Genomic DNA, 24,067 nt, shown 5'->3' on the forward strand with positions numbered 1-24,067 from the left:
TTTCACCAACATAGAATAACATTTCTGCAAAACGAAGATGGCTCAATTAAGCTCTGTTAATTTTTAGTTCTGCTTTTTCCAAATTGAGCTTTTATTTCTACAAAATAAGATGTAAATAGCTTCAGAGACAGTCGACTTGTCTGACGCATATTCCTTGACGTATTTACACTCTTCCATCATCACTTAATAGCGAACCAGAAGAATCATTGTATTTTGATTGTAGAATGTTGATATTGTGTGGCTCTATCCCCTGATTTTACCAGCTCCTGCAATATCAAAGTGGTGGTGACTGATTCAAAAGGCTTTTTCATAGTTGATGGAGGCCACCCACAGAGGCATTTCGTTCTCGTGTCATTGGATTCTAATTACAATTGACTGTTTGTGGCCCATAGTATTAACACCGATATGACAACTCGCTTGTTCAATCAGCTGTGCTTCATTGCGTTTCTCCAATATATTTGCAGAGTATAAATCGTAGCGAGCAGGCTTATTGAGGGATCATTTCTTTGGTCCATTGTACGCCTGATTTCTGTCTCTTTCCGTGTCGTTGGTACATCTTGGAAGTCAAGGCAGTGTTAAAATAGTTTTACAAGGATCTTGAGCTTGTTGCTTCCTGCATTACAAATTTCAATAGAAGTTTTATCCAGATCACTGGCTTTTCCAACCTGAAGTGAAATAATATTTTCAACTTGTTCATTCAGGATCCATGAAACTGGGTCTGCTTCTCGCTTTCTAGTAATTATCCGTTTAAGGTTACTGTATAGATTTGTATTAAAATTCTTTAAACCAATGAATGATTTCAACTCCGTTGGCAATGCTGCCATTTCATATCTCATTTTTCATTAAGTCAAAGTAGCTTTAAATATGCTGGATGTTGTCTTTCTCATTGATGACAATACTTTTCAGTTTGAAAAATGGCATTTACAATTTTGTCGCGTGTCGACAAATCTGTCTTCCAGCGCTAGAAGAGCTTTAAAGGGTTTACCTAAACATATTTGAAACTCGTTGCATCTTTCTAGAATTAAGTATAGAAGGTAAACTTGCTCCTTACAAGTTTCTTTGATTTAAGTTGGCAATTGATTTGCACTTTGGCCCGAAGCAATCTGGTCACTTCCAATATCAAATTTGTAATCCGTAAATACCCCTTTGCCGTTGAACAGGAAGTAATCTGTGACGCTAGATTTACCTTTGGGGCTTTTCAATGTCCACTTTCTGTTCAATTTCTTGCTAAAGAACAAATTGTTAAAATATAAGCTTTATTGTTGAGCAAATTCTTTTCAGCATTCTCCTTTCATCTCTTGATCCCACTCTGTAGGATCCAATTGATTTCTTGCTTGAGTTAATGCCAACCCTGGTGTTATAATCACCCTTGACTCTTCAAAAATTGTCCTTCGATTGACGAGAGAGTTGTGATAAATCTTAAAACGCTTCCTCCTCGTCTGTGTGGATGATGGTCGGCATATACATTTTTATCAGTTGAAGCAGGTAACGCTCTCTTTCGAGATGGTACATGTGGGGATTTTTTTTTTTTTTGGGAAATAATTTTAACCCAGGTAACATAATTGGCGTTCATTAAACCAACTCCACCATTGCATCCACTTTCTGATCCTCTGTGATAAAATAAATGGCCATTATTATCGAGAGTCAACATAGCGTGGTCTTTTATTATATATATATATATATATATATATATATATACACACACACACACGTATGGAAACAAACTAGTCAGCCATGAATTGTGAAAGTTCTCCCAGTTATTGATGAAAGCAAAGCATAAAAGCAATAGCATGGTTTCTTTGCTCTTAGCATTTGTAATATCTGTTTTTTGACACAATAACATTTGTATGAATCACAAATTATGCTTTGGAAGTATATTCACATGAATAATAAATATTTCACATAAAATTTATATCCACCTGAGAGCTTCAAGTAAACCAACATACTTAATTGGGAAGCCATCTAATAACCTAGTTTATAGAACCCCCGCACCCTAATGCCTGATCGCTCTCTACTTGGGGGCATTGTAATCTTCTTATATTACCACAATTAATTATTTACTGGGGCATGCTGGTAGGCGCACTGTAATTTCAGCACAATACGTACATTAAACGATGTGAGAAGCTCGACAAGTTTGCATCCCTCCTTCTGACCTTCTCTGTACTTTTCCATGTGCAAGGCAAATAATGCATCTGTGGTCCTCTTTGTAGACATGAAACCATACTGTTGCTTGCAAATACTTGTCCCGAGTCCAGCCTCCGCTACTCTTGCCATAACTTCATTGTGTGGCTCATCAACTTCATTCCTCTATAGTTCTCACAGCTCTGCTCATCAACTTTGTTCTTAAAAATGTGTAGTATTGTGTTGCATAAGTTGGTCAAAAACTACACACCAACCACTCCAAAATACTTCCATACCTCTACAGGTATGTCATCAGGACCAACTGCCTTTCCATTTTTCATCCTTTGTAGTGCCTTTCTGATTTCCCCCTTACTAATCATTGACACTTCCTGGTCCACTACGCTTGCCTCTTCTAGTCTTCCTTATTTATCAACTCCTCATCGTATTCTTTACATCTTTGTTGCACATTACTTGCACCAGGCAACACATTTTCATCTCCATCGTTAATCACCCTAACTTGGTGCACATCCTTCCGATCTCTATCCATCTGGCTGGCCAACCTGTAGTGATCCTTTTCTCCTTCTTTTGTTTCCAACCTAATGTACATGTCCTCTTATGCCTCTTGTTTAGCTTTCGCCACCTGTCGTTTTTCAATATGGCATCTCAATGTATTCCTTTCTCCTCTCCTCAATCCTCTGTGTCCCACCACTTCTTCGCTAACCTCTTTCCTTGTGTGACTCCCTGTTCTGTGAGGTTCCACCACCAAGTCTCCTCTCCTATCAGAGCATACACCAAGTACTCTTCTGCCTATCTCTCTGATCACCTTGGTTGTCGTGGTCCGGTATACCGGGGGGCTCCTACTCTTCACAGAGAGCCTGTCTCACCTCTTTCTGAAAAGCCGCACAACTCTTCCTTCCCCAGCTTCCACCTCATTGTTCTGTGTTCTGCATTTCATTTTAATCTTCCTCCCCACCACCAGTGTCACCCTACATCCTTTGCTGTTGAACTACACTCTCCCCTACCACTACGTTTGAGCCAGTAACCTTCAGATTACATCGTCTGCACGAAATGTAATCCACCTGTGTTCTACCTCCGCTATTGTAGCTCACGCTGTGTTCCTCCCTTTTCCCTTCCTCCCTTTGCTACAGCGATTTCCTTTCTTTTTGCAAAGTCTACCACCATCCTCAAAGTTCCTTTCCTGGATGCTGTACTAACCCAAAACTCCAATCATCCCTGTTTCCTTCTTTAATTAACATGTCCATTACAATTACAATACATTCCAGATTTGCCACCTTTTTCACCTACATGACTGAAAGGGTTAACACTTTACTAAACGATTGCACTCTGTACTTGGCAGCTTTGTAATAAATATATCCAACGGTACTCATAATTAAACAGGCGCTCTTTTAGCTCTTTAGGGCTAACGTTACATAAGCAAGGTAGAGTCGCGTTAATCTCTCTGATTCGCAATGTTAATTTCACTTTCTTTCGAGTCCTGCGACATGGTATTTAAACTCTGCGGAGATAAAGGTCCATGCTGCAACAAAAGGGTGCTGCTGTTGTATTTCACTGAAAAGCTTCTATACATTCACCATTTTTTTCTTAATTCGGCATTCCATCACATCTTCCTGCTGTCTTCCCGCTGCTCGTTAAATAGCTTCACTTCCACATTCTGCTTCCCACGCTTTGGTGACGTAAGCATGTCCTCGCATCTCTATAATTCAAAACTGTTATTTGCAGTTTTACATTTAAAATATTTTAATATATATTTTTTAGGCAAAAAATATATTTTTTTTAGCTTGCGAACTGTGATACGAGGCCATTTAATTCAAGCCTTAGAAAAGAAATGAGCTCTATAATTAGCATTAGTGCTCCTTTTATGAGCTCTAGTGAGCTCCAGACTTGGGTAAAACAAAGGAGCACAGAATCCAAAGCAAACATGATGAAGCAGAATTTAGCTATGATGCAGACAAATGAATAAGTTGCCAACAGAAGTTAAGTCAACCCCATGTGTCACTGTTATAAATTCAGGTTAAAAAGATATTAGAACATTTCCATTTTCAAATTATCTTTCTTTTACAGTACATTTTTAATAATTTTAGTAAGATGTCTTTATTTTTCTGTAGTTTGTTTTTAAATGCTTTAGATCTTGTAAAGCACAGTCAGTTACTTGATGTGTGAAAGGTTATATAAATGAGGACATGTGCTACAAACATGGTTTGTGCTTCACAATTTAGGTGGATTCGGCAGTGCACCGGTATTTGGGAGTCCCCACGCCTTTGGAACTTCGCCCTCTTTTGGTGCTAGTGCGGCATTCAGTGCCAGTCCCTCCTTCAGTAACACCATGGGCTCCTCCGCCGGGAAGGTGTTTGGAGAGGGAACGGCCGCTTCCAGTATGGGCGGATTTGGGTAAGAATAAGTCTGTTTCTTAGTTTGTTAGTGAAGGATAATCCCATTCAACAAATAATCCCTCACTTAAAATATAATATTATATATAAAATAAATTATAAAACATCAAGGGAAAAAAACATATGGGAAGTGTCTATTCAGCCTGTATTTGAACGTTTTTGTTTTTTTTAATGCAATGATGTATGAATGCTAAAAAAATTTCCCCCACAATCCTGCACTTCATTTGGAAAACTATCTTGTACTCTTTGAAATTGACTACTATTGACTACTAGTTGACCTGCACTGAAAATAAATTTAAAAAAAAGAACCAGATCGTTGCAGGTTGAATTTGCAGTTAAAAGAGCCAACAGTGAACCAACAATCCCATCTTCATCAACAGCATGCCTGCCAGAGCTCTCCCAATATCACTTTTCATGACCACCAGCTCAAATTTGTCTGGGACTAGATTATTTCCCAATGGTAATCTCACTCGGGGAACACACTGCCTACGGATTAAGTCGTCTCACTTCCCTTCCCGCTTCTGGGTTTTGCATACTCGTGGATCTGTTTGCTGATGAGTCGCTGCACTCGATTCCTGCGGAGGGGATTATGTTTTTAAACCTTCATTTCCCCTGATCCACTCTCCCATCACCAAAATCTCACGCTTTATCTGAGACCCTCTGTTTTTGCTGGTCTTATATGTGCTAAGGATCTAAATATATGTTGTATAGCTCTGTCCAATAAATGGTGGTTTTAATCCAGGTTTGGACGATTTAGGTCTCATCAGCCCCTCTTAGTCCTTACCATGCTGTGCGCTTGGCTACAAAATTACCAGGCAGTTGGCGGCTAGATTGCCAGCTATAGCAATAAGCAAACATCAACAATCCACAGGCGGCACAGTGCCGCAGCTATAGAGCGTTGGTCTCACAGTCCTGAAGACTGGGGTTCAAATCCCCGTTCCACCTGTGTGGAGTTTGCATGTTCTTCCTGTGCCTGCAAGGATTTTCTCCGGGCACTCCGGTTTCCTCCCACGACCCAAAAACATGCATTAGAACTGTTAGGCTGACGCTCTAACCAGTCACGCCAGCTTGCCGCGGTGAGCTAGTTGCTAGCTCATGCGAGAAGCATAGCAGTCTACATCTTCACGCTCCCTTTTGTCAGATCGATTGAGCCAATGGCCAGACAGATGATCCATTCAAATCAAAATCCTTTGTACGCAGAAAGTCAACATTAGCAGTCTACATCTTCACTCAGTGCTTCATTTTGCCAAATAGAAACAGTTTGACTCAAATGGCCAACAAGGATGATCAAAATCAGAAATGTCCTTTATTCACAAAAACGTTTTTTGGTACTGACTTTGACCAAAAATTGTATGAAATAAATGTTGGTCTGACACAACATTTTATTAGTCTTAACTTTTCTTCCTCTCGTCAACACCTCAGTTTCGCTTCGTCATCCGGCGCATCGTCCTTTGGAGCGCTAGCCAATCAAAGCCCCCAGCCATCATTCGGGAGTCTGGCCCAGCAGGGACCTAGCTTTGGGGCTCAGCCAGGTGGCTTTGCAGGCTTTGGACAGCAGCCACAACCTGGAGGTGGCAATTTCTTTTTGGCTTTGCATTTAGTTTACTCTTCTTTATACTTGTACATGATAAAGTTGTTTTTCCTGTCTAACAATGTATTTGTTTCTAGGCTTCTCCGGCAATACCTTTGGCTCCACAAACCAGTAAGTCTTTATGATCACTCACTAGCCTTATTCATATTTAGGATCTTTCTCTTTCATGGAATCCCCAGCATCACCTATTAAGGTTTCAACGGTCGTCTTTTCAATGTCTTTAATTTCTCGTTATTTAATAATTACTTAACTTTAAAATTATTTTCATTGATGTAACATGTAACAACAAATATCTACATTTGCAGTTGAGCCAGAAATATTAATTTTAAAACTTGCTCAATGATCTCATACCATTGGTCTTACATTGTCATTTCAGTCATGTCCTTCTCATGTGTTCTTGCTTCTTCCAGATCCGGCTCCCAAACGTTTGCCGGTTGGAGAAGCTAATTGTACTGATGCTCCACAAGCTCACAATTCGACTGAACTTTTCTCCTTTCTCGCTCTTTTTTTTTTTTAATGCCACCTTAAGGGAAAGTTGTACAATTTTACGACAAAAGTTTTACATCCTTTTCATTGATTAAAACAATGTCACAATGTCAAAAACGTTTTGTTTATTAATTAAAGGTAGATGTTTTCAATTTTTTTCTTTTCATGTTTATTAAGTGCTGGGATTTCCTATGAAGCATCCAGTAAAGGTAAGCACTCTGCTCTTGATTTTATAATATGTAGAGACTCTTTCCAAAAACGTTTGAATATCATGGAAAAGTGTATTTACATAATTCTAATCAAAAAATCAAATTTTCATAGATGTAGATTCAAACCCCAAAATGTCAACAATTAGTAAAAGTATTCATTTCTTAATTAAATATGAGCTTTCAGCTGAGATGTCACGCTGTGGCGACCCCTAATGGGACAAGCCGAAAGACACTTACTTTTACATAATTTGGGCTTCCCGCTCATAAAACCCACAAAACCAGGAATTCAAAAAACATTTTTTATTAAACTGGGACGATCTAGAAACTGTGTAATTCCAATAAATTGTCAGTTAAATATTTAGACCAAACATGTAAAAAACTTTGAGGGAACGTAATGGAAAACTTATTTTTCCTGCAAAGAATCACTGTATTGTTGTTTTTACATGGAAATATGTTCAAATGTTGCATTCTTTAATTACAATGACGATTTTTTTATTATTTTTAACTCTCTCTGTTCTCAGAACTACTCATAGAGTGAATAATTACTTGGTCCACTTTGTCCCCCCCATTCATAGAGAATTTGAGGGAACAAAATGGGGAAAAAAAAAATACTGCTAGCAATCGCTGTTGTTTTGACATATAAATATATGTTCAAATGTAGCATTCTTTAATCTAATTTCCATTATAACATTTGTATTAAGTCTCCCTCAGAGAACTACCTCATGGGGTGAATAATCGCTTCCCCCCCCAACCCCCCCACTCCCCCCCAAGGTGGATTATTGGGGGTTCGATTTTATTCTCCCATTCATTGTCTATGCTGTTCTCGTTATAGGCAATCCAAAAAAGGCTTTATGGTTTGACGGGCACCTTTGTGGTTCCAATGCTACCTGTAAAGGTGGAATTTTTGTCATCTTTGTCCCCCTACGTCATTCTATGCCAAGGCCATTTATGGATAGCCGAAAGTCAAATTTTACAACCAATGTCAAAGAGGGTTTAACACAGGTGACGGCTTGCCTCTGTTCGGCCTCTGATGCTACATCCAAAGGTGGACTATTGCAGTTTCCACTTCATTTTGTCGATTTGGTTTTTGCTGTTTCTACAAAACAGGAAAACGTAACATGAATGAAATAAGTCTGTTTTTTCCTTGCAGTATAAAAAGGAGCTTGTCACAGTCCTTGCATCTGACTGCACCTTCCTGTCCCCCCCACCCAAAATGCAAAGCAGAGGTCATGACTGGCGTTTGGGGAATGTCAGGGTCACTATAACCAACTGCTAAAATGTTGAAGTCCGCATTCCCCGCCAGTATAAAATGGATGTAAATAGAGCCAAGTAAATATGCAGTTCTCATAAATTCACACTATATTGATGTTGGTTAATGATTATGCTATTCTGAAATTTGAATTAGATTTTTTTTTTTTTTTTTGCCTACTCATATGTTCTCTGAAGAAGGGTACACATCTTGCATATTTAACAGGGTGTGTAAATACTGTATATGAGCACAACTTGAATACATTAGCATCCAAGCACATTGTCTGTTGAGAACTAAACTAAACTAAAGTCTTTGAAATTAGAAGCTATTCCACGCCCACTGTCATGTATGACGGAATTAACGGGTTTTTTTTTTCCAACTTGCATAAGACCTCAAAGATAAACGGAATAATCCGCGGCCACAATACTTCTTTAATCCTCACCCTCCCCATGTCAACCTTGTGATTGAAAATGCAGGAAAGTCTCACAGACACTTGCGAGGATGACAGCTGTCATTATGGAATTCCGATAAAAATAGCTCCCGTCCACTCCCGTCAGCAGCCAAAAAGCACCTATGAACCCCCCCCCCCCCCACACACACACACACACACACACACGCACACGCACGCACACACATAACACAGGACCATGATTACCTCTTCACATACACACACGAACACACTCCACTCATGGGTTTCGTCACCTTCTGACAGTTTACCCATAACTAGGTGCTCTCATCATTTATTCAAAATCTAAAATAATTTTCATCTTTCTAATGCAGCCTTCCCCCTTGTTTTATTTATTTTTTTAATTATCATTATTAATAATATTGTTGTAGTTTCAGCTTTAAAAATCTTGATTTCTGCCCAGCATTACCACTGACTTTCTGATTTAGGTGCATTGTCTGTTTTTACAAAGCCAGTTAGTCTAGTTCTTAAAGTGTATGGAATATGTAATTTTTAACGCAAATAATTTTATCTAGATGAAAATATATGTTCAACTGTAACATAAAATGCATATCCTGTTCGATGGACCAAAAAATATAAGTGTTTGACTTAAAGTCCGCAAACTTGGACCTCACTACTCTTGCCTGCAAAACGACTCATTTCATGGAGGGACCTCTGAGGTCACAAATTCTTGGGTGGGCTGTTTTGGAACGACGATAAGGTTGGGAGTCTTTTGTATTCACGCCAAAGGAAAACCCATACGTTTCGAGAATTCATCAGTGATTGTAAGCTAAAACCAATCTGGAAAAATGATTTATTATTATTTTTATTTTATTATTATTATTAAAACTATGCCAAACAAATACAACCGTTCATCTGAGATGTCACGCTGCGGCAATCCCTAATGGGACAAGCCGAAAGAAAGCAGCATTATATTATTATATTGTTACTTAATTATGAAAATATACCAACTTAGATGATCGGCTTCTGTGTATTTTGGTGCAATAATCAGTATTTTGCATGCAAAGTAGATGTCGCGTACCAAATCACTAAATACACTGCGTTTGCATAATTTCAAAACAAGACCAAAAATTTCATATATACTTTCAGAATATTGAAGCCTTGACTATTTATCAGTTTATGACTAAACCAAACAAGAAATTCGGGATCCATGTTGTTGTCACAACGTCGTACGTCACACCCCTGATCGTTTTTTTCGGCGACATTTCCGTCCTTTTCCAGCAGTTACAGCAATGTGCGATCATTTGTTGCAGATATTCTAAAAATAAAAATGTTTCCTTCATAACAGGTTTAAGATTCGTATTCAGCATAAAAACTGTATATTAGCAAAAAGGTCCATTGCGGGCCTTCCATTCCCTTTAAACAACACCACATCTAAAGTTGATGTAATGTAGCCCTCCCTAATCTGTGCGGCAGTCATTTATTAACTCAGTCCTTGTCACGTCCCATCGGAACGAGAGGTAGGACCCAAATGCAGGAACTCGGAAGACGCAAGGTAGTTCAAGAAGAGACACGTTTATTGTATGCCGAGGTCGGGGATCGAGCAGGCAGTCCGGCGCAGCAGCGGTAGTTGTGACGTCGGACGAAGACAACAGATGAGCGGACAGGCAGGAGTCGGTACACGGGGAAACAATCAACGCAGGCAAAAGTGTCAAGGAGTCAGGCTTACAAGGTTGGTCGGAGAACGGACGGAGGTCGGTACACACAGGTTCAGTCAGGAATACGAGAGTGCTGGAACGGGACATAAAGCTCAACGAACTGGCGGAGGACCAGTCGTCACCGGGTCCTATCTACACAGGGGATGATCAGCCCGCATGAGGAGCAGGTGTGCGCCTCCCAATCAGCGCAGCCGCGCGGGCACCTGCACAGCTCATGCTGAAGCGGCAGGATCATGACAGTCCTGTGGACTATATCTGAATTTTAATATTTTTAAGAGTGATTATGGCAATTTTCCAAGCTGTCTTTCGATAAACAGGCCTTTGCAGACTTTGATCAGAATCAAATTCTATACTGTGGCCGATTATTTATTTCCCATTCTAGTAGCGTAAAGTGTAAAAGGAGCTAGCGTTTCCAGGTCTATGTGACCAGAGGTTGGCGTTTACAATGTTTTCGTTCGTCAGAGATTTTTCAAAAAGCCAAATAAACTTCACTGCCTGGTTGTCTTTGTGTAGACATGCCATGCCACTTTCGCATAGCGAAACATTTTCCAACAATCACAAACAGCAAAGCTAGTCAAGGTCAGTAGTCTTGGGTGGCAAATCGCCCTATTAGAAAATCGCAGTGACACTGACACCGTCGTGGTATTAATAGTAGCGTCCGGTGCCAAAGATAGTAGAGCGGTGATTATTTTGCATTAATATCAGTGACAGGTGGCCAAGTGTGAGCTGTTCTAATAAAAGTAAGAATGTGACACTCGGAAATGCCACCAAGACGGCATCGAGGCCGGGCTGCAAAGACCTAACAGCAAAGCAGCAGTCATAAATGATCCAAAGTGGATGTTTTGTCATTTTGATCACACACATTTGGTCATTACTTGTCAATATGTTTATCACAGTATTGCAAAGCTTGTCTTGTGTGCAGGTTTCCCATGAACAGTACACAAACCCCAATTCCTATGAAGTTGGGATAAATGTAAATCAAAGAAAAGTGAGGTGTACGTACATGAAATTTCCAGAACTTTTTCAAGCGGGAGAACTTGCACAATTGGTGGCTGACGAAATACGTTTTTGCTTCACTATGTATACTGGTGTGTACATATATGTGTACTTATTTTGACTTGTTTACTCTTTTAGTCCTCCATGAAAGCCTCATTTTCTTTGCCCGTCTTTCCAGCACCGAAGGAGTTATAAATAGAGCGGCCGACATCTTATCCAGCGGTGTAAAAGTGTCCTGGATCACATACACCGAGCTTGTAGTAGCGAAGATGGCCTCGGACGCGTGTCCGTGATGCTTGGAAGCGTTTTCAATTCAGGCTAAGACCTAATGTCTTTTGTTTGCGCATAGCTTGTGAAATGGGACATTTATGGCTCCGGTAGCCAATCCGTGTGCAGCGCAATCAGCCTTCAGGGAGGTAAACAATGTGAAGACAACAGGATAGGTTTGTGTAGGTTTTAGTCATTCGTGACATCGTAATGTTGGAGGTGTGGGTGTTATTTTGCATTGAAACACGCTCATCTAGTGTGTTTGTGCCTGTAAGTGAATGAGAGACTGCAGGTTATTCTGGACTGTGTGATCCTGCTTGATAAACAAAGCCCTCGTTTGGAACTGTGACAACAGATACCACCACCCTTTGGTCATCTTGTGTTTTATGACATGGGCATAACCTATTGTGTGCACGTGCATGTCAGAGCGCTTGATGACTCAACAAGAGCAGTCAAACTCATCCTGGCCTAAATCCCTCCAATGGGGGTATTAACTCACACGCACACACACATGTAGGTTTAAGTTGTACTCCAGTTGACTACTACGCTGAGTAATCTGGGGTCCACAGCAGCCAAGTCAGGTGAATGGTCGCATGGGCTGCCGCCACCCATCATTAACTTCTAGTTACATTTAATTTGGGTTTTTTTTTCTGCTTTCAGGCATTCACGCCTCAGTTGACCCTCATTTCACCTCACGTAGATGTCTAGCGTGACCCTAGCGACCACTGGCTAACCGTTGCTGTCATGATTACCTTCAGAGCCGTCCTCAGACTTACGATCATCGTCTAGCCTTCAGAAGCTCTCAGAACTCCAAGCTCTTGCAACACTGGGGAATCTTGGCTAATATTCAGAAACCCCAGCTAGCTCTAGGGACCCCCCATCGTGCTATGAGACATGGCTAGATGCTGTAATTATCAGTTAGCATTCAGTACCCTTTAGAACACAACTGGACCAGTACCAGGCAATGGGCAATTTATAGGGTCTTTAGTGACCCAAGAGGAACATGCAATCCTGAACTACCTCTTGCCATCCTGACTAGCCTTCCCAACTCCTCTAGCCCCCTCATAATCCTGGCTTGTGTCCAGAAACCAGACTAATCTGAGGAACTTTTCTGACATCACTACTCCTAGTTGGCTTGCCCTCAATACCCCCATTTAGCCCAACTTACCTCCTTCCACCGGACAATAAGGTAAGCTTGGTTAGTCTTCAGAAGCTCGCAGAGCCATTGGTTAGCTCTCAGATTCCCAACCTGCAATTGGATCCCCGACAAACCATTGGCGCGCCTTCTAGACATTGGAACCCCAGCTCACCTTCGTGGTCTTGGCTGCCCCTCAGCACTCTGGCTAGCATTCACAGCCCCCTCTGGTCCTTTGATCCCAGCTAAGACTCACAACCATTAACTAGCCTGTTACAAAACTGGCAACCCCTTGCCATCCTGTTTGCATTTCTGACGTCTTTGGTTCACATCTATCTTTCACGACTCTGCGAGCCTTCGCAAATCTTAGCTAACCTAACATATGCAATTTAGCTAACCCTAAGTCCCTCACTCATAAGTCTGTTGTATTCATGTGGCATCCAAGTGATCTAGTTATGCTGGGAGTCTCCCTCTAGACCTTATTTTCTTCACCCCTACCCTACCCCCCCCCCCCTTACCAGGATGGCCTTTGAGTCAGCTTTGAATCTCACCCAGCCATGCGTGAGCTGGTTACACAATCATGCCCATATGGCCGTGGGGCTCTCATGAATGGACTGTGCTGGTTAGGGTTTTTGTTTTTTTTTGTTTTTTTTTTTTTTATAATAAGCCTGACATAAAGTGGAATTTTCTTGTGACTGAGTTTTTTTTTTTTTTTTGGGGTGATGTTGGAAGCAAGGCAAAACATGGAGTACAGGGGCATAAAAGAGACAAGGCCAAAAAATATTTATAATTTGTAAACCAAAAGTCGTACGAGGATCATGCCGTTAAACGCTGAATTAACTCACCACAACAAGGACCAGGAAAAACAAGTCGACATGTGACCATTCTACAATGAACCAACAAACTGAAATAAACCAGGGAACTAAATGTAAACAAATTGAGACAACGACAACCATTTAGACAAGACTAGTGGCTGTAGGGGAGCTGGTTGGTTGGCACCAGATACAGGGTTGGCGAGAACAGGGCAACAGTCACTAAATAATCACAAAAGACATGAACAACATGGGATACAGGAAGACGTGAAACAAAATACAGACCCGGACACCTGTGGGTCCAAACCCGCTTGGAAAAAAAAAAAAGTTAAAATGTTGTTAAAATTGTCATTTGAAAAATACTTATTCTTCCAAATTAATTTTAATGATTATATAACTGGGCATGACGGAACAGGAAGAGGCAATCATCGATTGTGTAGACAGCAGGTGTGACTAAATAATCATTTATTAGATCACACATTCTGAAGAATGCAACACCAAAATTGGCACCATTTTGTTTAACATTGGCAGTCACGGTGCATTCTGAAGGCTTCTTCAGGCGTTTTGGGTGTAGTTTGCCTTCATACTCAAATGCAACCTACACGCTCTTTTTTGAAAATGTACTGCAGTTCTTTTCAAAGTCAGAGGTGTCACAACAGCTGGTACTGGCTAGGACAACATGCCCGGCACATTTTGGTCATTTTTACTTTCTGTAACAAGGAACAAAGCAACAACAATGGCAACTGTTGAAGCGTGTCTGCTTGAACAAATGGACCGAAATGATCAGATCATAACGTTTAATTATGCTGCAAAATCCATCGAGAAGGTGTCGACATAGGTGGTATCACGAGAGCCCTCGCCATGGCGCAACTTTTTTTTTTTTACATGTGGGCGGCAAGATATGCAGAAGTTCTGCACGGGGCAATGCCTAGGTCACATGATGCAATGCTTGCTCGTCCGCAGGAGTATAAAAGTGACCTTGAGGCAGGCGTTGGTGAGCAGAATCCGGGTCCTGTACTCGTATGTGCAGCGGGTTTTCAGGTGCCCCTGGTTGATGAGAAGTACCCGGTAGGCCTGTCGCCATAATTACTATATCGACATCGTTCAGGTGGATTGCTGAGAGCATATCCTTCACAGTTCTGAGGACCCGGGTTCAGATCCGACCTCACTTGTTTTGGAGTTTGTATATTCATGTGGTGTGCCAGCGGCGAGTTGGCTGTTTCATTTTGTATGTCATTACCTGCTCGTGGGCGCGTGGAACGCCGGCGGACCCATGTTGGCAGCACCCAACACATAACAGAGACTTGAGGGAATAGCAACTGTATTTTTGTACGCTAGCCCCTGAAGCTTAGGAGCTAAAAATTTTAAAATAGCCCCTCACTCCAAGTGTTTTTGTGTATTAGTCCCCAGTTAACACACACGCTGAAAAGGTAACTTTATTAAGCATAACCTTACTGGCCAGTAGTTGACAACCGTTGAACATATTTCATATTTCAGATACTTATGTTGACCAACCACAGTGAAGAAACAGGTCCAAGCGGGGTGGAACAGTTGCCGGAAGGTGTCTGGCGTTCTATGTGACAGAAGAGTATCCGCCAGGATGAAGGGTAAAGTTTATAAAATAGTGGTGAGGCCGGCCATGATGTACGGATTAGAGATGGTGGCGCTGAAGAGACAACAGGAAGCAGAACTGGAGGTAGCAGAAATGAAGATGCTGAGGTTCTTGCTTGGTGTGAGCAGGTTGGATAGGATTAGAAATGAACTCATTCGAGGGACAGCCAAAGTTGGGTGTTTTGGAGACAAGGTTAGAGAAAGCAGACTTTGATGGTTTGGACATGATCAGAGGCGAGAGAGTGAGTATGTTGGTAGAAGGGTGCTCAGGATGGAGCTGCCAGGTAAAAGAGCGAGAGGAAGACCAAAGAAAAGGTTGATGGATGTTGTGTGGGAGGACATGAGGACAGTGGGTGTTAGAGAGGAAAATGCACACGATAGGCTTAGATGGAAAAAGATGACACGCTGTGGCTTCCCCTAACGGGACGAGCCAAAAGGAAAAGAAGATGTTGACTAACAACACAGTCTGGAGCTCGAGGGAGGGGCTTATTTTCCATGATTTTGGAGCCATTAAAAAAAGATGACATCGTTTACTGTAAAAGCTTTTTTGAAAACATACCGTCCAAAATAAATGTTATCATAACAGGCCTACTGAGGAACACTTTGAGGCGGGTCGGCCGAGCACCAAGACCTGCTATCGTCAAGGTTCTTTTATGTTGAGTGACCTGGGCGCGTTTCTTTGTGCAGACACCAGGATGCAGCGACATGCAATGACACTACAATCAAATGTTGCGAGGATTTTTAAAACTGCTTTGAAGATAATACAGAATATCATACAGATGGGTCCATCCTCTGCCACTTATCCTCAAGAGGGGCCATGGGGAGTGCTGGAGCCGATCCCAGCTGTCAACAGGCAGGAGGCAGGGTACACCCTGAACTGGTTGCCAGCCAACCGCAGGCACATGGAGACAGACAACAGTCGCACTCACAATCAAACCTAGGGGCAATTTTAGAGTGTCCAAATAATGTTGCATGTTTTTGGAATGTGGGAGGAAACCGGAGTGCCCGGATGAACGGGAACAACATGCAAACTCCACACAGGCGGGGCCGGGATTGAACCCAGGACCTCAGAACTGTGAGGCCAACGCTTTACCAGCGGATCCACCGTTCTTCCATATAATTGTTACATAATTTTGACTTGTCCGAAAATTTTTATATTTTCAAGATGAAATCTAAAAAGTCCTACGTATTGGATTAAAGTTGGAATATTACAAGAAAGAAGGGTTAAGGGAGAAAAGTGATTTGAAAAGAGTCATAGTTTTGAGGGAAGTTCTATATTTTCAAGAAAGAAAAAAAAGTGATCAATGAATAAAGTCCTACATTTTTGCGATAATGCATTTGCAATCCCAGCCAATATATATATATATATATATATACACACAATTTGCAGTGTGCAGAGATAAGTGATTTATTGAAAAACGGTTTGGTAATAAAAACATTTGGTTGGAAATTGGAATTTGCATCAATTCCTATTGTGAACATTTTTGCCAATGTAAAAAAGAAAAACCGAGCAGGGTGGGAAGTGTGTCTTATTGCTACATGAATAGCTGCTCTTTGTCACTGAATACATTGCAGTTATCGTTTTTGGAAGGACAAACCTTTCCGATTTGAGGAAGTGAACTCGTGAAAGGAAGATGGGGGAAAAAGGGGCAAAATGCTGCATTGCACGTTTTTTTTAAGGCTGAAAGGATTTGGACGGAGAGGATAGCGACGTACACGTAAGGCAGTGTGGATTGTATAACAACACCTTCTCCCAGCCTTTAAATAAAAACACATGTTTACATAAATACTCGAAATCCACACAAAATAGCCTGATTGAAATCTGCACAGTGAGCCTGCTTGAAGGTAGAATGGTTGCAGTTTGTTCAGTCCACTTTTTAAATGGCTCATCCCCCACCCACCAAAGTTTTTTTTTTCTTCACAGCTGCTGTCGTTCAATAGAAAAGAAAACAGGAAGGACAATGAAGCCTCTTTCCCACAGCTTCACCAAAATGGCCGCACCAGAGACGCAACAGAAGACGACACTCTTCAAAATGAGTGCGCCGACTGCGATTTTATGTTAGCAACTCGGTCACGCTATCAAATAATTACAAGTGTGCCGTATAAAATTCTTGTCTGACTGCAACAAAAGGAGAGAGAATGACGGTCAGGTATTTTAACCTCACACCCGTGTCTTATCTTTGCCAAACAGCTTCTGATACGACCTCGGATACTACCTATGAAGACGTAAGACTGTTTATTTAAAACAGCAACAAGTGGGCAAAAAAGTGGAAAATGCCACTTGTGAGCATTGTGAAAGGGGCTTTCCACATGTTTGTTCTAGCTCTTATGGATCTGATACTAGCTCAGAAGCAATGTCGACTTTGTCTCTCCCATTCTTAGTATCCTTTATACCAAACAGCAACACAAAAAAAGGCTCAAGAATATAAAATTCTTTACAGGCAGTGTAAAGGGGGGAGGACTTTACAGAAAAGCGTCATCCCGCTTCTGCTGCGGTTCTAATAGTACCTCGAGTGTCCACAACACGTGAAACAGGCATAAAAACACTGGCTTTTAGGCGCTATGAAAGGGGGCCAAAGATGATACTTTTCCGGTCTAAAATGTCTGTGGCCCGTTCAATATCTGGGTGGGATGACCACCATGGGGTCTCCCTCCAGAGGACGCCACATCAGCATCTGGGCATCGTTGGCGTTGGGCTTGACCAAGGCGTTGGGCGGGATGCTTCCGTTCTCGCTCAGGATCTGCGGCTGCTCCTGGTCCACGGGCTCCAGGAGGACGGCCCGCTGGCCCAGGGGCTTCTCCGGGTCCACACGGATGTTGAGGCGCATCCTCCAGCGGACGGTCTGCAGGACCACGGTCTCGGCCGTGGCCCCGTTGATAGCCACCAGCCAGGTGGTGAAGCTCTGGTCGCGGCGGACTCCGGTGAGTTCAGGCACATTGCTGTCACTGACGGGCACCCCCCAGGTGATGCTGGGTTTGAAGTTGTCGTTCATGCTCACGGTGAACTTGCAGTCGCTCCGGGTGGGGCCCACGACGGTGTACGTCTCCGTGGTGTTTCCGTACCAGGGGTAGTTTACTCCGTCGGAGTCGCTGATGGCCTGGATGCTGCGGTTGCGGAGATCGGGGATCTCCCAACTGGACCTGGAACACCAGACGAAACCAGGTGAAGTGATTTTTTTTCTACTTGGGGCGATTGACTTCGATAGTGGTCACTAAATTTTACTGTTAAAAATTTGCATGAGCACTGCCTAATTTATAGTTGAATGTTAAATAAGCGCATTGGCATTTTCGTTTGATTTGTATCACAGTAAATTATAAATGACTCACAATCATGCTATATGAAGCGCCAACGTTGGGTTTCTCAATAACGGGTATCACAATCATTTTGTAGTGAATGTAGAGTCAAGTAAAGAAGATCCATTCATCATTTTTTTTCTGCGTCTGCTTCTCATGGCTGTACACACTTGTGCCGTTTGCACCTTTCCAACGAGCTAACTAACCCATTCATGGGTAGGGTAGCAATGTTTTGCCGTATTGAGATAAAAGTCTCCTAACAAGCCACAATCAAGGAAATACTTCTTTTTCATTTATGGTTAAGTTATATGATAACTACTCATTTATAATCTCGCTTGGGTTTTCTTAGTAGATCATCCCAAAAACCAGAATCCGAGTCAGATTAAAACATTTCGATATACTGAAGTATATACTGTAATGCGTGAAAATCATGATGTCCCAAAAATGGGACGCTGCCCATGAATGGGTTAAATTAAGGACGCTAAATCAGCCGCATTCCGCTTTAAACACATAAAAACCTCCACATATCGCCAGAAAAAAAAATACTCATACTACCTGGATGTACATTACAGGGTTAACTGTCGAGCCCCATCGAACGTTGTTGCAAATCAAAACGGCAGCACTTACAGAGGCATAAATGCGCCTTGAGTTTCCGGCACAGTGTTAAATGTGATTTTACGATGCCTAGTGTGCCGCTCTGAATGTATTAATTTATGCAAATTGTATTATACCAGTGACATTTTTGATAGTACTCTGAAAATGCATCAGGAGAAAAGCCCCCCACTCACACACACACACACACACACCCTAATAGCTGGGAATCAGCCGTGCACGCACACAGACACGAGAGGGGGCAATATGTGATCAGCATCCACATGACTTCCCGCCTGCCCGGCCTCAAGTCGACGTATTGCGCCGCGGGGCCCGATTATCACGTCAGGCTTGACAATTGCTCGCGTGTGTGCATCTGAAAACTCATTTAATCCCGTCCAAAACAAATGGAACACCCCCCCCCCGCCCCCTTTGTACTAAATCTGCCTTCAAAATACAAACAAACGCTAAATTCACGCAATAGCAGTGGAGAGGGATCGTTATCTATGCACACGCAGATTGAAAGGTCCAGTTTATGAATAGATAGTCGTACAAATATTCAGAGAACTGAAATTTTATTTTATGCTATAAAAATATATACTGTATTATTGTGTATTAGAATTACAGTATTATAATTATCAGTTGAAATCGTGCTCCGCTGCCTACGTATTCCCACACTTTGCTTTCCGTTGGGTATGAACTGTCATTTGTAGCGCGCTGTTTGGCAACGACGTCGTCACTTGGATGGAGTTACCACATCTCGCTGTCTCAATTTTCGAGTTTGTTCACATCATACATGTATCGTTGGTACCTCTCATGTATTCCACAACCTATAAACACTGCAAATATGAATTTGAACTGACCCCATAACATTTTGGTCCTCTGACCTTTGAGAGAAATTGCAAGCATGTATTATTTTGGTCCACTTGGGGTCGCCATCCTCACCTTCGACCTGATTTTTGAAGTGTGATTGGCTCAAAAGGCGCTCTGCAGCCTGGTGAGTGATGTGGGTGTCAGCGAATGAGAGCGTTTGCTGGATGATGTTATCTGGCTTATCTGTGGCACAAGTCACACTGTTGTCTTTGCAAGTGTAAAACAATTCCAAATTTTGGACATGCTTGGTGTTTTATGGACTCCTTATATGGAATGTTGCATGCAACTGTCTTGAGTTGAAAAATGTTCCCTGCAAAGCATTGAAGTTAGATTTTTTTTTTTGTACTAATTAAATTCTTTGAGCTATTTGATAAACCGTTGCACCGTTATACTGATTAAATGTTCATGTGAAGATGTTAACATCCTTCAGCTATCCCTCCCTTTCTGTGTCGTCCAAGGGTGAATAATTGTGTTTCTTCATTTTACGCTTGTATGACTTTTACAATGTCACTTCAAACATTGCCTGTAAAAGTACAATTTCCACTTGTACCGTACACCTCGTGAGCGCCTACTAACATCATCGTGAGCTTTTGATAGCTTCACTGCCATCAAACGCTTTGTATACAAGAGGACTCCAAAAAGCGGCCTTGATGGCCTTTGGGCTGTTAAGTTTATTTTAATAAAACAATAATTTGCCTCCACGAGGGCCCCGACGGGTTTTGACAAAAAAAAACGAGAAAGGAGTTGCTTTGCTGAGAGAGAGAGAGAGAGAAAGAGGTCAGCATCTAATGGAGGATTTTTTGATTACCTACAGTGTACAAGCTCCTTTGCATCCTTATATGTTATCATGTTTAGATATTAATACCTCACTAAGTCGCTGTGACTTTCTGTTCCTAGTTTGATCATAAATTTCAAACTCTTATTACAAATGTGTTCGACCTACAGCATGAAAATTTTTTTTTTAAATATTCCCCCCCTACAAAAGTCTTCATTTAACAGGATTGAAGTCGTGATATTGCAAGAATAAATGCATCATATTGTGAATAAAAAAAGTGTCATTTTATATGAAAAGTGCTTTGTACTACAGTGAAACGAGCAAATGGGAACGAATTTGACTTGTGTGAAAATGCAAGATTAAAGTCATAAAACTATGAGAATAAGTTAAGTATGTTAGGTTCATGAACGTAGGTGTGAACACTGGTTCGTCAATATGTACTTTTTGTCGGGCTGCCAACCAGCCCTCCAGGATGTACCCTGCTGTAATTTTAACAGTGGTTGAGGTTTTATGTTGGGGGGGTGGGTGGGGGTTGAGGTTGTTCCACAAGCTGTTGCTCACAACCTTACTACAGTGGAACCTCTTAAATTGAACAGGCCCCGTAGCTCAGTGGTTAGCCAGGGGTTGTGGGTTCGTATCCCACTGGGGCCTCCACTCCCTGAGAAGGGTTGCGTCAGGAAGGGCATCCGCCGTAAAAATTGTGCCAAACATATATATGCGTTCATCTGAGATGACACGCTGTGGCGACCCCGAAAGAGACAAGTCGAAAGAAACTTTACACTAGGTGGTGTGTGTGTGTGTGTGTGTGTGTGTGTGTGTGTGTGTGTGTGTGTGTGTGTGTGTGTGTGTGTGTGTGTGTGTGTGTGGTGTGTGTGTGCGCATTTCTTAAGTGGGTGGAACTTGCGAGTCTAATCTTAGACGCACAGCACTTAGTTTGGCCTGTCGCAAAGTGTGAAGATAACGGCACATTGCGGGCCCGGTTGCGATGGGCCCCCGTACAGGATGTCACAGCTCTCTTTCGATGGGAACACCGACCGTTCTCTGGACTGTCATGTTATGCAGTGGCGTGCGCAGTTAGACAGTCTTGAGATTTCCCCCGTCCGCACCGTTTTCCTTGCTTGAACTGGGGACTCTAAAATCCACTTTAGGACTCCCAGATTAGCTGCCACGTACACAATATTTGGGTTGCAGTCAATAAGCGGTACAAAAAATGTCAAGAAGGATAGAAAAATATGTCAATTTTTGCCTATTTGGAGTCAAGTGTCAAGGTGAATGACATTTCAGAAATTGGTATTGCTGTCAAAATAGTTCAAATTTGACGTAAATGGTTTTTAAGGGTCAAATGAATGAGGTCTCTTCGAAGGGGGTCAATCAACAATTATCAAGACGTCATTTTTCATTTTGTTGTGCAACTTCACTTATGAGGATGTGAAATTGCACCAGTCAGTACAAATGCTGCACGTGATCCATCTCGAAAGAACATTTACTGTTTACAATGAATGTTTTTTTGTTTTTTTTTTGGGGGGGGGGGAGCAGGGCTTTTGGGTGACATAAAAGCAGAATCCACAGTACAGTACTTGGTACTGCAACAAGGCCAATAGGTTACTACTCTTTCGATTATAATTCCATTGGGACTCCTGCATAGTTTTACTTGAAATCGGTTGACAAATGTTAAAATGCTGTTTTACAGTCTTAACAAAATAAAATACATAAACAGACATTAAATGAATGATTTCTCTCCCACATTATACAGACATAAATACTGTGTATATCGCCGGAACAGTTATGTGTGTCACAGAGAGACACGGCATCCCACAATCAGATAATCCCGATATCAGCATCAGCATCTGGTGTGACGTGTAAACAAATTTATCATTTGGCGACACGCAAGAGGGTGTAAGAAGTGAATGTCTGGTTTTAAAACACAGCCAGCCATTACGCCCAGGCTGCGTTGTGCCTCAAATACTGTACTAAGTACGACCGACAATACCTCTGAAGTAGGATAATTATTGGGTCGAATTTTTTTTTTACTTTTATAGGTAGTGTAAAAGGGCCACAGTTGCACGTAGAACATCCATTACAGCATCAATCTTTGGAAAATGCCAGGTTTTGCATTAGTTCTACTGGGTGTAGTTGGGTGTCAAACTTGGGCCACATTGTAGTTATGGTTTCCCTCAGAGGGCCGTTTTGGCTGTGAAAGTAGCAAAATCATCATCATATTTACACATGAAAATTATGAAATACTTTTGGAATCTGAAATCAAAGGTAATATTTTGTTGCTATTGTTGATGTTTACTAGCATAGAAATGCTTGCAATATTGCAGCGCTATCGTTTATGATATGACAATTTGAAATTTTGGTACAGATTTGAACAAAAATCATGGAAACTGATACACCTGATTTGCCTCCGTGGGCCACATAAAATCATACAGCAGGCCAGATCTGGTCCTTGAGTTTGACACCTGTGTTCTATGCAGTACTTCAGTTCGGTGCCTGCCCTGTACTCTCTGCAGTTAAGTAACGCAAGAAGCTGGACGGACGACCCGATACTCACATGCCCTTGCTGCCATAGGTGTTGTAGAACTCCATGTGGTTACACGCCTGGATCCACCCGACGGTCCAGGTCTCGTTGGCTGCCACCGGCGGCACCCGCAGCAGGGCCTGAGCTCGGAAGTGCGGCGTGCGGTAGCGTAGGATGACGGCCGACGACTCGTCGATGCCGGTGGGCTTGGGGTCGATGGACGCGCTCACCTGCAGCACCGCCACGCCGTCCCGGAAGCTCTTGGGCTTGCACGCGATGCTCTGGAGGCAGCCCATGGCGCTCGCGTCCGGGAACCGCCGGAGCGCCCGAGCGCATCGGGACGCCGGCGAAGGTCACCGGGCGTCGGAGGTCCCAAAAAGCTGCGCTGTAGCCCACTGGGGAAAAACATGCGACGATTAATCATTTAAAAAAAAGTATAGGGAGGTAAGCTTTTCTTTTTTTCTTCAAAAGGTTGATTTCTGGGGGCAGGACGCGTGCGTAAACTTGTCCTCCAGAAAGTGCGATGATCTTAAATGCAAATTGCAAAAACAATCATCATCAGTTGGAAAGGGAGTAGAAGCCAAGAATTTCCAAGCGGGGTCATCATGTCATCAAATCCCCCCCCCCCCCCCAAAAAAAAAAAAAAAAATTTTTCTCTCATGTAACGCTGATCGTTGCTGTCTCTCATTTCAGCAGCAGCCGCAACATCCGCATGCACCGGCGCCCCCGTTGCCACCTATTTCTGCTTCTTCATCTCCTAACCGCCGCTCGTAAAACTTCGACAAGCCGGGGCGAGGGAAGCCGAGGCGGCTTTTTGGCTGCGCTGCAAACAACACCAACGGGTCCAACAGGAGGCGATTGAGACCGAGCCGTCGCGGTTGCGCACCGCCTTGCGCAGGTTGACTCGCTCCGCGTCTCCGACGACTCAGCTGAGAAAGGCGCTGGCAATCCGCTTTAGAATGGATCTTTACGTCACTTCCGGGTGTCAGCGCGGGGCGCGACGG

General features: G+C 42.4%; 2 protein-coding genes across 4 annotated transcripts in view; one reads left to right on the plus strand and one right to left on the minus strand.

Annotated features, from left to right (window-relative positions):
* The window catches only part of nup214 (nucleoporin 214), a 39,072-nt gene extending 32,346 nt beyond the window's left edge, over positions 1–6,726 (plus strand). The window contains exons 33-36 of the mRNA XM_061802030.1: positions 4,359–4,530; positions 5,952–6,100; positions 6,198–6,231; positions 6,531–6,726. Of these exons, the coding sequence (XP_061658014.1) occupies positions 4,359–4,530; positions 5,952–6,100; positions 6,198–6,231; positions 6,531–6,567 (392 nt within the window). The 3' untranslated portion in view covers positions 6,568–6,726. The remainder of the gene's footprint in view (positions 1–4,358; positions 4,531–5,951; positions 6,101–6,197; positions 6,232–6,530) is intronic.
* Positions 6,727–16,297: 9,571 nt separating this feature from the next.
* fam78ab (family with sequence similarity 78 member Ab) lies at positions 16,298–24,003 on the minus strand. Of its 3 annotated transcripts, none has more exons than XM_061801616.1 (3): positions 23,294–24,003; positions 23,097–23,203; positions 16,298–18,150 (listed from the first exon to the last, which is right to left on the minus strand). In XM_061801616.1, exons 1-3 carry the CDS (start codon positions 23,357–23,359, stop codon positions 17,625–17,627), a joined length of 699 nt encoding a protein of 232 aa, XP_061657600.1. In that variant the 5' UTR covers positions 23,360–24,003; the 3' UTR covers positions 16,298–17,624. The 3 variants fall into 3 exon arrangements, with proteins under 3 accessions (XP_061657600.1, XP_061657599.1, XP_061657597.1); XM_061801615.1 differs by having other exon boundaries at positions 23,097–23,458; positions 23,800–24,002; XM_061801613.1 differs by having other exon boundaries at positions 23,097–24,002.
* Between the last annotated feature and the right edge of the window lie 64 nt (positions 24,004–24,067).

Source organism: Syngnathoides biaculeatus, chromosome 17 (genome assembly GCF_019802595.1).
Source record: "Syngnathoides biaculeatus isolate LvHL_M chromosome 17, ASM1980259v1, whole genome shotgun sequence".
Lineage (NCBI taxonomy): Eukaryota > Metazoa > Chordata > Actinopteri > Syngnathiformes > Syngnathidae > Syngnathoides > Syngnathoides biaculeatus.

Excerpts from the sequence above, each read along its gene's own strand:
- fam78ab (XM_061801615.1), bottom strand. The coding sequence starts at position 23,359 with ATGGGCTGCCTCCAGAGCATCGCGTGCAAGCCCAAGAGCTTCCGGGAC. Across the intron at positions 18,151-23,096 it reads ACCTATGGCAGCAAGGGCAT|GTCCAGTTGGGAGATCCCCG; the intron begins GTGAGTATCGGG and ends CTGGTGTTCCAG.